Source organism: Scomber japonicus, chromosome 1, assembly GCF_027409825.1.
Source record: "Scomber japonicus isolate fScoJap1 chromosome 1, fScoJap1.pri, whole genome shotgun sequence".
NCBI classification, from domain to species: domain Eukaryota; kingdom Metazoa; phylum Chordata; class Actinopteri; order Scombriformes; family Scombridae; genus Scomber; species Scomber japonicus.
The window spans coordinates 21,501,419-21,513,757 of record NC_070578.1 but is presented as its reverse complement, the minus strand read 5'-3'; the positions used below and the strand labels follow the sequence as shown (position 1 = coordinate 21,513,757).

Below are 12,339 nucleotides of genomic sequence, written 5' to 3'. Positions count from 1 at the left end.
GGAAACATAATTACAGAAAAAAATAATGAACCTAAAAAAAGATGAGTTGTACCTTTCAGACTGGATGCCATTTTTCAGGATGCCAATATACTTCTTTCTCTTGTCCAGGGGCAAAACGTCCACAATGCCCCCATCTGCTTTGATCACCCCTGCATGGATGGCTGCTCTACAAATACTGGAGTGCTGTAAAGAGAAAGAGAGTTGAATTAAAGTCTTTGTAATTCTTCTACTATGAAATACAGTAAAAAATCTATTACACCCAGACACGTCTGCACATACGCACTGGTACACTCACACAGTTGTTCCACAGTCTGAGCCAGAAGTCTGGCTCCAGCACAACAGACCATAAGCTCTTATCAACAGTCTGGAGCAGAATCATTCATTTCTAGTCCAAACACAGATCACACTGTCCATACTCCCCTCCAACAATTCTTACCAGACGGTTCATGTCTCATATTTAACCAACATCCAACTACGACAAAGCTGTACAATACATTTGGGTGCCTGAGATTGCAAAACATTCTCAAGCACATTTGCTATTACCCACATTGCTGACTTATTCTGTGCCGGTTGGTATGTAAGCATGGTTAGTTAAGGATCTCTTGGGAACTGTGATCTGTAGCCAGCTGGATGTCATCAAGAGTCAATTTCATCCATGGTGAAACCCCATTAAACCCCTCATAGACTTCATGTGCCAGTTGGCAACTCCAAAATGAGCCACAAGAGTGATGGGAATACTTGCACAGTGTACGTCCGTTAAGTTTCGTATGTAGGGTAATTTACAGTGACTAATACACTTTGAACATGTCTTAGGTGACGTCAGAGTAATGATGTACGAACTAGCCTTCTTGAAACCATGTCTTTCTTTCTCTTCTACCTCTGAGATACAGGCACACAGTTACGATAACACTTGAGTGAGCCTGTAAATGATCAGGCCCCATGCAGGGTAACACATTCCTGGCATCCTCAGGCTTGCCTCACCATTATGCTCATTCCCCATGAGCCATGTTCCTACTGGGAATAGCTTTTCTTAGCTACCAAGCAATCCTTAAGTGACTAACAAACACTAACAAATTTCAACCCTTTTTGTTTAAATGGGACAGAACTGAATGGCTACTGCGCCGGTGTGATTCTTGATCAAAGTGTTTGTAATGGCGTATTACTTACGTCTGTATAGATGTTGTTCCCGATCACTGGTGACCAAGAGGAAGGCTGATTTTTGCAGTTGGTCGGACAGGAGATTCTGAGGAAAATATTAAATATTTGTATGAATTTGCAGCAACAGGAAAGGGTAATATTAATATTAATTATTATTTCAAGGCTTCTTTTCCTGATGTGTGTCTAGATTTCAAAAGTTTTACAACAAGTAAGAGAGTTAAAGGCTTTGATTTTTTTTTCATTTTCATTGTCAGTTTCTTAATTTGAGTCATGGGAACCTACATGAACAAACTTTTGGTTATATAGATTATTTTTATGTAGCGATTTCTGTATTTCTTTATTTCACTCACTACTCTTGCTGGTTTGAAGTGGGTTAATCTACTGTTCAATAAAGTAGATCAAATTAGTTTTTCAGTGTAAAATCATGGATATTTAAAGTTATAGATAAGTTTTCAGTACTATTTAACAGAGCAATTCTATAAGGGCAAAATGGCTGATTATGCATGATTTAAAGAATGGATGTGAAAGCGCACCTTGGGCAGTGTGAGAAAGGCTTCTTGAATGAGCAGATTTCAGCAACTGTGGTGTAGCAGTCAACGGTCATTTCTGATACAGAGAGAATAGAAAATACTTGATATACCAAATATTTGTTTGCTTACTGGGTGAATGTACATACAAATGGGACTCAGGGTCTCACCTTCCACTCTGGCCACCACAAATGCATTGCCAGGTTTAAATTTGCTGTAAAAGACATCATAGTGTTTAAAAATTAGGAGAACACCGGTTCTTATTATTGCTTAAACAGAATCACAGAAGCAAGGATATGTATGATTTCATCCTATTTGGGCAACAATGAGGCCGAGCAGAGGTATCTACCTGGAAGACTCAATGCCATTCTTTGTGGCTTTGACAAAAAATGGAAACTTGTCCTGTCTTGTGACGTCGACCACTCCTCCGTTGTTGTCAATCGCGCCGAAATGGATAGCAGCACGGCAGATGCTTGATTGCTTAAACAATGAAAAATGGACACATATAAGTATACATTTATATTATAAAATGGTACTTGGTATTACATTTGTTTCATGCAACAGACTCACCACATCGTAAAAGAGAGTCCCCCAAACTTTCCCTTTTTTATTCAGGCAGTTAGCAGGACACTTATATCTGTAGAGTTTAAAAAAACATTTTATGAAACTGGAGGATGTGTTAGGTAAATGAAACTGAATAGACATATGTGTACATCCAAATAATCTGACCTGTTGCAGGTTGCTCCTCTGCACTTATCTCGCAGTCTAGTCTCACACTTAATGTTCTGAACTGCAAGACAGAAAGAAGAAAGAATCTGTAAAGAAATGTGTGAGAATATGAAAGTGTGGGGTCATTGTTAATAGTTCTTGTAGCTACCCAGGAAGGTGCTACTGGGAGTCTTTGAAGATGGAGTCTTGGGAATGTTGAGCCTGGACACTGGTTTCTTTGGAGCAGAGGGTTTGGGTTTGGGGACAGGTTTGGCGGTGGTGCGAGGTGGGAGTGGGACCTGAGGCCTCTCCACCTCATTCATGTCCTCTGTCTCTGAGCGCTGAGAGTCTAATGATGGATAAACAGACAGAGTTCAGGCTGGTAATATGTTTAATTTGAACATCTTTGAATGAAAATCATACAGCTTTGCTCACCTTTGTAACACAGATTATTCCTGCATCCTCCTCCATAGCTGGGAGGGCACTGGGAACAAGGGCGGCCATGCTGGTACGGAGCCTCACCGATCCAGTTGCCCCTGGAGAAGTGGCACAGTGGACAGATTGACTAAGGTGGAAATTAATCATCAGTCAAGCATCTCTGGGCTCATGGCCTTATAATTACTTCAGAGCTCTTTGCCTGCGGTCAACACTCCTAACAGTCATTAGTCCCACAAACTAATAAAAACCCTCCTCGTTGTCTGTCAGGCAATTACATTCTGTGGTCTGTCTGGAAAACAAACGTCTGCTCAGCTCTTATTTTTCTTTCCCAGTGTTCATTATTATTTTTCTATTCTGACTTCTGGAGGAATTTTAATAGGGCCAGTATGTCACACAAATGCCCCGCACAACTATTCAAACAGGAAAAATCAACTCTACAGCTATCAGAAACACATACTGTAACATTTGTCAGTGCTTTGAGGAAATTCGAACAAGAGTCCAGAGAGTAAAGGTGATGATGAAAAGTGGAATATGAAGGAATATTGATCTTACTTTGGGGAATAGTTGCACACAAGGTAAACGGCATTCTCCCATATTTCTCCCCACACGTTCATCCTTGGACACACGTGCACAGCACAGCCAACACGGCTAGTGGTTGCCCAGACCAGCTGTAAAGAGGGAAATAAAAGAATGGCCAGTGGTACGAATGAAAATAATGAAAAAATATAATGAAGTAAACTATACACCTTGCAGCCTAGATTTCCTGTGTCACTTCTCACAGCTCGTGGGTCAATCGGTCACTTGAGGAGGCAACTAGATCAGCAGTCACAAATTAATGGGGCCACTGGGACTTTGGGCAGCGCCTCGTCTGTTATTTTATTCTGCCCCAGACAGATGCTCATCATGTGTGAACACACTTTGCCCTCTATGGCACAATCGTGATCATTTTCATCATCCAGTTATAAGTGGAAAATATGACAGTTTTTTAAAAATATATCTTACTCAGAACAAACAGAAATCAGCGTAGACCCAAAACTGTCTGAGGTAAAATAAAATGCCTTATTAAATGGAAAGCTGCTGCAGTGGTGTTACAGATGAATGATGTGCCATTTGACGGCGAATTCAACACAGCGTGTTCCAAAACTCCTCCTCACTTTCCTCCCAACTCTCAAACATGTGCGCTCTCCCTCCTCAGGAATGTTCATCTTTTTCTTGGTATAGTTCGAGGCCACTGGAAGCAGTGAGTCAGCACGCAGACTGATGTGTGCTGAGTGCTAGTAGTTTAGCCCAGTGTAATATCTAGCTTCAGAGGGTCTTCCACTGCAGAGGTAGTTAAGGGGTATGACTGCTAGGACTGCAGATACATCAGCACCTCCAGCAAATAAAGAGACTGAGACGAGGTGATGATGCTCAGATTTGGCACTGTCCCCTCTCTGCAGCATCTTTAAAAGAATCCAGGTCAAGCAGTGAGGGATGTCTGGTGTCTGGAAATGACTACCAGATGGCAGTGATCAGGTTTCAGGGTGAGGGCAGAGGGAGGATTCTGGATGTTTCTGTAAACTCATCCCAGCAGCTACAAAGTAAAGTCTAGTCGCAGAAGGGGCCAGCTCCACTTCTGTTTCCTTTAGATTGATTTATTAATTTTCCTGCTCATTCCTAAATTCTCTTCTCTGTCTCCCACTCTGCAATGTTTAATTATTTACCGCCGGTGACATCTTTGTTTTCGCTGCCTACAAGTTACTATATGCCTGAGTGTCATTTAACCCCTCTTTCCTTCAACATCTTTGCCCATAAATACTGTGAAATATCATACAGAAGGAGAGGGTGCAAACCCCATGTTGTTTTCTTATACTGCTCAGAAACATGTTATGTTACATGTGTTTTGTTTAAAAGGTAAAAGAAGTCACATGGTCAACACTAGCACAAATACTATCATAAATATGGCAGAGATGACAGTTCATAGTTCAAATGGAAGTCAAATGTCTAAAATTAGACATTTCAAACTAGGTGCAGAACTTTTCCTCCAGACAGAATTTTGCAATAACTGGTCAAGTTGAGAGTAAGCAACTCACTACTGAGCAGTTCTTTAACTTGTATTTTGTCTAAGTTTTCACTGAACTCTTTTTTTTTATCTCACCTGGGTGTAATGGGTGCACATGGGCCCGGAGCAGCGTTCTGGACACCAGGGGCTGCACTCATGGGGGTAGGGATAGGTGTAGTCTTTCACCTCATCGTACCAGGCCTGGACGTGGAAGGCAGGGGACCGGTATCTGTAGGGCCCATGTACACACAGACACACATACACAGACACACAGGTACACACACACACACACACACACACACACACACACACACACACACACACACAAACACAAACACACACACAAACAGTAGGCTCAGTCACAGGCCATCCAGGTACCAGGGGCAAAAGGGAAATATCTAAGGAGGCTGCCAGGTGCTTTGGCCAGACTTAAGAAACACTGCATGAACCTCACTGCTCCTCCCCTTGCTTCAGGCCTCAAACGATGAGTCTGAATTTGACCTGGCACACAGAACAGCAGTCTGTTCCCCTCCATAACAGGGGAAATCAAATCAGGTTAAAAAAAAGAAGAAGAATGAATCAGAGCAAACCTAAACATGGCTCCACATTCTAACAAATCAGTCTTAGGCCTTATTATAAACATCTCTTTTTACGGTATTGAAAAGTGCTGAGCTTATAAATGGAGAGTGGAGGGGGAGTGGAAAAATAGGACTCCACACTGGGTTTGCTTGGCACAGGAAGAAAAGAAGGGAGTGGGGAGGGAGGGAAGGGGCTGTGAGAATGAGAGCAGATTCCTGGAAGGGCACCTGCTGCGATAGCCATACGCTCTTGTACTATACACAGAGGCCTGCTGTGTCTGATGTCTGTGCAAACACACACACACACTTAAGAACATCAAACTTAATAGTATCGTACTGACTAGCGCTATATATGCTTGCACCTCACACATGTTTATGCATCATTGATTTTGAAAAATGCAGTGATTTCTTTTAAGAAGTAAATCTGTTTGAATTGATTTTGATTTTGGTTCTTGCGACATCCAACAGTCATTGCATTCCCAGCACTCAACGACTTTGTCTTACAACATGAATAATTAGGGAAACACTTGTTACAAAATAGGAGAAGTGCATAGAAAGTTCAAATGAGCTGCTGGTAATTTGACTCCCTTTGGCCTGTGAAAACTTTTGTTCACCTGTTTTTGTTTAACATTTGAGAGCTTCCTCAGAATACACATGTTTATATTCCTTAAAGTCAGATGACAAGTATAGTTTCGGTACTTAGATGCTGTATCTGCACTATTACCTTATCGTAATAATAATTACTCCATAATAATTCAAATAAATACAGATAAAAATGTCAATGCATCTCACCTGCCCCAGTGTACAGCCAGGTTCTGTCCAATAGACATGAGAAGGTCCTGAGGTCCATGATCCCAATGACATGCCTCCGCCCAGTGAGTGGCAGACCGCTCCAGCTCATCGTCCCATACCTGCATGCATTCAGTAAAACCAGTCACTCACAGGGAATCTACCTGCAACATTCACCTGCTGCATCTACTATAATGTGAAGCTGTGTGTCTAACCGCAACCTGTTCAAGGCCTCCCACACTTCCCTCTTTCTCTGTGAGATGAAACTGAGCTGGATACAAGTACAACATTAACCTTAGACAGTGACATTTGAGTGGAGCAGCTGGCACCTGGCCTCAGTCCACTACAAATCTCCAGCAATCACAGCTGAATTATCCACATTTCCTGAGTGGGTTTCTTTACTGCAGTGCAGAGGAGAGTGGAAAGCAGAGAGGACACCTGACTCCCACCATGGAGGGGGCACTATGAAGGGAGGGAGGACTGCATACAGCGTGGCCCCTCAAAGAACATCTCCTCAGTAAATTTCCAGCCTTTTGGTGGTCGCTAACACATGCGCACACAGACACCACTGTAACCCCAAGCACCCATACACTAACACAAACACACACACTGCCCGTTTGCTGGAATTTGAGAGAGCGCTGGGTAGAGTAAATCTTCAGACACTTTCCTACCCGGCTATAACCACACTCCAGAGACACAGGCCACCACTATTTCTCTTAACTTTATGGACCTTGTGGTTTTCAATAACTTTCTGTGTGTCTCAACAATAATTTCTCATCTACTTTACCCATTGATGTGCCACGTAGTCTCACGATTTTCCCTCTCTACCCTTATTCTCTCTGTCCTCTATTGACCCAGCCCTCCCTCGCTCTTCTCCAGTGCTGAGCTGTTTGCAGGTAGGACAGAGTCAGCATTATTATCCTCCTTGTAAAAGAGCAGCACAGCAGGCTAGTAATAGCTCAGCATCATGACTGCATGTTTCCAACAGAGAGAAAAGGTTGTTTTTTATTAAAGCAACACCACTTTTTGAAAGTGTTTAAACTCCTAATCACCAGCCTCATTTCAGAGTTCAGCGTTGCTGACACATTAAAATGTACTTCTTTGTGAGGTAAAGCCAGAAATTAAAGTTGTTTATTGTCTTTGTTGACTGAGAATGATTGCTAGATATGAAGGTAATGTGGTTAATGGGACATGTCTCACCATGTTCTCCATGTTGGAGGCAGTGGGGTAGACACTGCCCCTCAGCTTGTTGTGAAGCAGGACAATCTCCTCACGGTCTGACCAGCGGATGGCTCGCCGGTTCCTATTGCCAGTTGTGTTGCTGTTGCTGTTCTGGTCAATTTCCTCCTCGTAGCGGCTCAACAGCTGTCTGAGTTCCTTCGAATCAGGCAGGAAGAGGGACACTGAGTCCCTGACGCACAACAGCAGAAGGGAGAGGGAGAGAACAGGAAGCCAGGCCATGACAGCGCAGGTCATTCTGACACCCAGATGTCTGAGTTTAATTTTCAGACTACAGAAGACAGCGTTTTTTTGTGCGAATGCAGCTCCTGTGTCCCAGACACAACCTGCAGGGAGGAAACATTTAATGAGTCTTTCCTCTCTGTGTGAGTCAACAAGTTACTGGGTACTGAGTACTAGTTACATAATACAGGTCTACAGATTACTACACTTGCATAGGAACCACTTCCTCAAATAAAATTGTCAGCACAAACAGACTTTTTGCAATGTTTTAGAAGTTTGATGAAGTACGAAATATCAGTGGCTGTCCTTATACTTTCCCTCCTGTTGCAAAAGCTCTCTTGTGAAACTGACTGGCATAGTAAACTGAGACCTCACAAGAGTCCTCACTCAACTCTGGGCTTTTTACTCTCATGAGTTCTGCTTTCTGTCAGTTTAGCCTTTAGTCTGTTTATGGTTGTTGCATAGAAACAGTCACCAGTATTAAGTACCCTAATAGAAGCTGATGCAATCTAAAACAATTGACCAGCAATAAGTCCTATCTGTTTGATGCTTTGGATGTTTAGTTTGTGGTTATAATGACGCATTAACAACTCCTGTTTAAAATATTCTGTCCTCCACAAGTATGAGATACATAACAGTTATGTATTACGATCCAGTTGGAACATTATAAACTAGTAGACTTGTTGTATAGGATTATACTAGATTATACAGGTGTAATTTGGTGATTCAGTGTCTGATTCAGGACCCCACTCAGCCTTTCATTCTTCAGGTAACCCTCTCAATCCCTGTGATGACAGGTAACAGAAGAATGGTTAAACTGGTTAGAAATAAAAAGGGTTCAATTAAATCTGCCAATTTATTAAGTATAGCATGTCAACCTTGAAATATACCAGTGTCTCCTGCTATCTCCACAAGGTTAGCTCTACTCAATATCAGATCACTAGCCAACAAATCACTGTTAGTTAATGACGTCATTATTACCTATGATCTAGATTTTTTAATTCTTAGTGAAACATGGCTGACTGAATGTAGCTGTTGTGCTATTCTCAATGAGGCAGCACCAACAAATGTCAGTTGTATGATGTGTCGAACTGGTAAGAAAGGCGGTGGAGTTGCTGCCATCTTTAAATCTGTATTTCAGTGCAAGGAAATTACATTAGGGGATTTCAGCTCTTTTGAGTATCTCTGTTTTTTATTAAAAGGTAATCCAAAAGTTATTTTTTTAATCATTTATAGACCTCCAAGATACTCATTGATGAGTTTGCTGAACTGCTGTCAGTTATCTGCACTGACTCTCTACAACTTTTTAATCATAACAGGGGATTTTAACACAGACAATAACATGGACAGTAATGCCAAAGAACTCTCTGCTCTACTTGACACTTTTGGCCTCTTGGAACATGTGAAAGGGCCCACACACACTCGAGGACACACTCTGGATCTGGTTATCTCTCAAGGTGTTGATATTTCTTCTGTTGATGTTAAGGACTTGGCTCTTTCTGATCATTTCTGTGTGCTCTTTGACTTACAGATCATTCAAAATGTTCAGTTAACCTCTGTGTCTGTTAGGAGAAGGTACATAAATGTATAAATACCAGTGCAAAGTTTATGGAGGCTATAGCTATGTCACCAACTGTGAGTGCAGAGTCAGCTGATGAACTCAATCAATCAATCTTTATCTTAGCGTAAGTGGAGAAAAACTAAACTTCAAATTCACCATGACCTCTATAAACAACGTCTTTGTAATTTTAACTATGAGTTACTCAAAGCTAGACAGCAACACTTTTCTGAAATTATTAATAAGAACATCAACAACACTCGTACTCTGTTCGCTACAGTTGATAAGCTTACAAACCCCCCTAAACAGATAGCCCCAGAACTCCTTTCCGAATTTAAAATAGTTAATCAAAAAACCATAGAGGAAACAGTGCAGCATCTAAAACCATCAACATGCTGTCTTGACACAGTGCCATCAGACTTTTTTAAAACTCTTGTGAACTCTGTCCAAACAGATTTGCGACAAATATTAAATAGCTCACTTCAATCAGGCACCTTTCCTAAACCCTTAAAAGTAGCTGCTATTAAGCCACTCTTAAAAAAGAGAATGCTGGATGCTTCCATGTTAACCAACTACAGACCTATCTCAAGCTCATTAAGAAAGCTGCAGCTCAAGTTTTGACCACAACAAAGAGATCAGAGCACATTACTCCAGTTCTAAAGTCTTTACACTGGCTCCCAGTCATCTATAGAATAGATTTTAAAGTTCTGCTACTGGTCTACAAATCACTGAATGGTTTAGGTCCAGAATACATGAATGACATGTTAGTAGAATATAAACCCAGTAGAGCTCTGAGATCTACTGACTCAGGTCAGATAGTTGAGCCCAGAGTTCAAACTAAACATGGTGAAGCAGCTTTTAGCTGTTATGCTGCACACAACTGGAACAAACTACCAGCAGAACTGAAATCAGCCCCAACTGTGAACATTTTTAAACCCAGGTTGGTATGTTTTAATGTTTGGGTTTTTATTTTTATTTCTCAATATTTTTTTATGTTTTTTGTTTACTTTTAAATGTTTGTTTTATGTAAAGCACATTGAGTTGCCATTATGTATGAAATGCGCTATATAAATAAAGCTGCCTTGCCTTGCCTTGCCTATTGTATGTTGAAAAGTTATTCTGTACATTTAAAAGGTATGTTTTCCTCTTTATCTACAAAGAAACAGTGATCTGGATTTTTATTGTACATTACTGAATAGCCAACATCATAATGTCATCATTATCTTATTGAGCATATTGTGAGACTATACTGTGACACTGGCCAGACCCAGTGTATGAGTGCAACATTTAATTTGAACACAAATGATATCAGACAATAATATGAACCAAAACACTCAACAAATTTGCAAATCTAGCAAATGCCTGATTTATACATCTATCAGTTTAATGAGTCAGTTTGTGATAATATAGCACTCTTAACATGGAATATAATGATACCTTCTTCTTACTTAGTAAATATGACATTCACTTTGCTTTAGAGTTGTTATTGTTACTGTTAAATTCTGAGAAATGCTACCCTGTCTACATCATCTTCTTACCGTCTCTCATTATTTTCTAATAAAACTGAGTAGCAGCATGTGACACTAAGGAGGTAAACCTGAGTTCATGTCAGGTTGACAAGTGTTCACCCTGTTGAAGCGTATTTGAGCACAACAGTGCATTCCTAACACATCCAGGGGCAATACTCTCTAACTGACCCAGCAGCTGACCTCCCTATGGAAAAAAACAAAACTTCCAAGATTTAAGCAAGACCAAATATCACAAAGCAGAAACCTTTGTTAAGAGAGAGCAGCAGTCAGTCGGTATTATTAGAGAAGAGAGAAAAAAAGCTAGCTAGTGCACTGGTTGCTCTTCTCCTTGAATCCCTTCACCTCTTTCCCTCTAGCTGAAAAGGCAGCATGAGTTCTGGCACCGGCTCTGTGTCAACATGCTGTGCCAGCTCAAGACACCAGGAGCCAGCGGGCAGCTGAAGCACCACACCCTGCTCCTCTCCTTGTGCCCCTTTTTCACACTGAACCTCTACCAACTTCTCTGTCTGGGCCCTTCTCACAGCTCTCCTAAATTTTATACCAGAGTGACAGACACGAACATATCCACATGTTGCTAGATACTGGAACAATCTCTGCCACCGGTGGTGATCTAAAGAGGGACTGACCTCCACTTCACCTCACTACTACTTTGAATGTAAACACAACTAATGTCACAATATATAATCTCTAAATGCATTTTCATAAGCACATGATGCCCACAGGCTTTATGTGAATAATATCTTAAAATGTAGGATTCAAAATATTAAAATATTCCCCTAGTATGCTCAGTAGGTATACTGCTCTCCCACTGACATGGCTGCAAAGTAAAGTGTCAGCCTATTTTACAAGTAAAGTAGCAAAGTCTGAAAATATGGGGGGGGGGGGGTTGTTGCTCTCATAATGTCATGGTATTTAACATTTTAAAAAATCATTGTAAATAAAGAAAAAAAATCAGCTTCATTCACACCAAGTTATTTCTGTCTAAAGACGTAAACGATGTATTAGCCTTTATAAAGCCCCTGCCACATCAAAGCGCAGCTGCATGCCATATAACGTGTGTAATGTGTAATCTTGCTCACCTTGACCTTGCTTGTCTGTAGCTGCTTGATTTCGGAGTACGGAGCGGTTTATATTTTATTCCCTTGTGAGAGGACCAGGCTGCCGCGGGACTCGCTGCTGCTTGTTGGCGGTGTTCCTGGAGCACATAGGAACTGTGTAACTTTCTGAGCTGCTCACAGAGCCTTATATAGAGAGGGGGACCCCTCGGGAGCAGAGGAAAAAATTAGTCTCTCCTCACTCCAATCCCTCCCCCACCCACTCGCCAGTCTCCATGAAGTAGGCAGGAAAACCGGCGCACAGCCTAGTGTCTACAGGAAAGCACCGGGTTGTTAAGATCACCATCTCTGAATCACGATCACGAATGACAGTTATTACAGAGACACATACACAGATATTTAAACAAACTTAACAAGAAAAAGATTATTTTAGACTGTGATCATTTCATAAACTTTTCCGTCATAAATTAATACAGTCTTATTTTTAAGTAATCAGA

At 41.3% G+C, this 12,339-nt stretch overlaps 1 protein-coding gene across 1 annotated transcript in view; it reads right to left on the bottom strand.

The window, feature by feature from the left end:
- crispld2 (cysteine-rich secretory protein LCCL domain containing 2) overlaps positions 1–11,980 on the bottom strand; it is a 17,717-nt gene extending 5,737 nt beyond the window's left edge. Inside the window, exons 1-14 of the mRNA XM_053321394.1 lie at positions 11,867–11,980; positions 7,440–7,804; positions 6,243–6,361; positions 4,969–5,101; positions 3,384–3,499; positions 2,829–2,929; positions 2,563–2,742; positions 2,415–2,475; positions 2,256–2,322; positions 2,035–2,165; positions 1,856–1,899; positions 1,692–1,764; positions 1,168–1,243; positions 53–183 (exon numbers count right to left, since the gene is read on the bottom strand). Of these exons, the coding sequence (XP_053177369.1) occupies positions 53–183; positions 1,168–1,243; positions 1,692–1,764; positions 1,856–1,899; positions 2,035–2,165; positions 2,256–2,322; positions 2,415–2,475; positions 2,563–2,742; positions 2,829–2,929; positions 3,384–3,499; positions 4,969–5,101; positions 6,243–6,361; positions 7,440–7,715 (1,508 nt within the window). The 5' untranslated portion in view covers positions 7,716–7,804; positions 11,867–11,980. The remainder of the gene's footprint in view (positions 1–52; positions 184–1,167; positions 1,244–1,691; positions 1,765–1,855; positions 1,900–2,034; positions 2,166–2,255; positions 2,323–2,414; positions 2,476–2,562; positions 2,743–2,828; positions 2,930–3,383; positions 3,500–4,968; positions 5,102–6,242; positions 6,362–7,439; positions 7,805–11,866) is intronic.
- Positions 11,981–12,339: the final 359 nt, after the last annotated feature.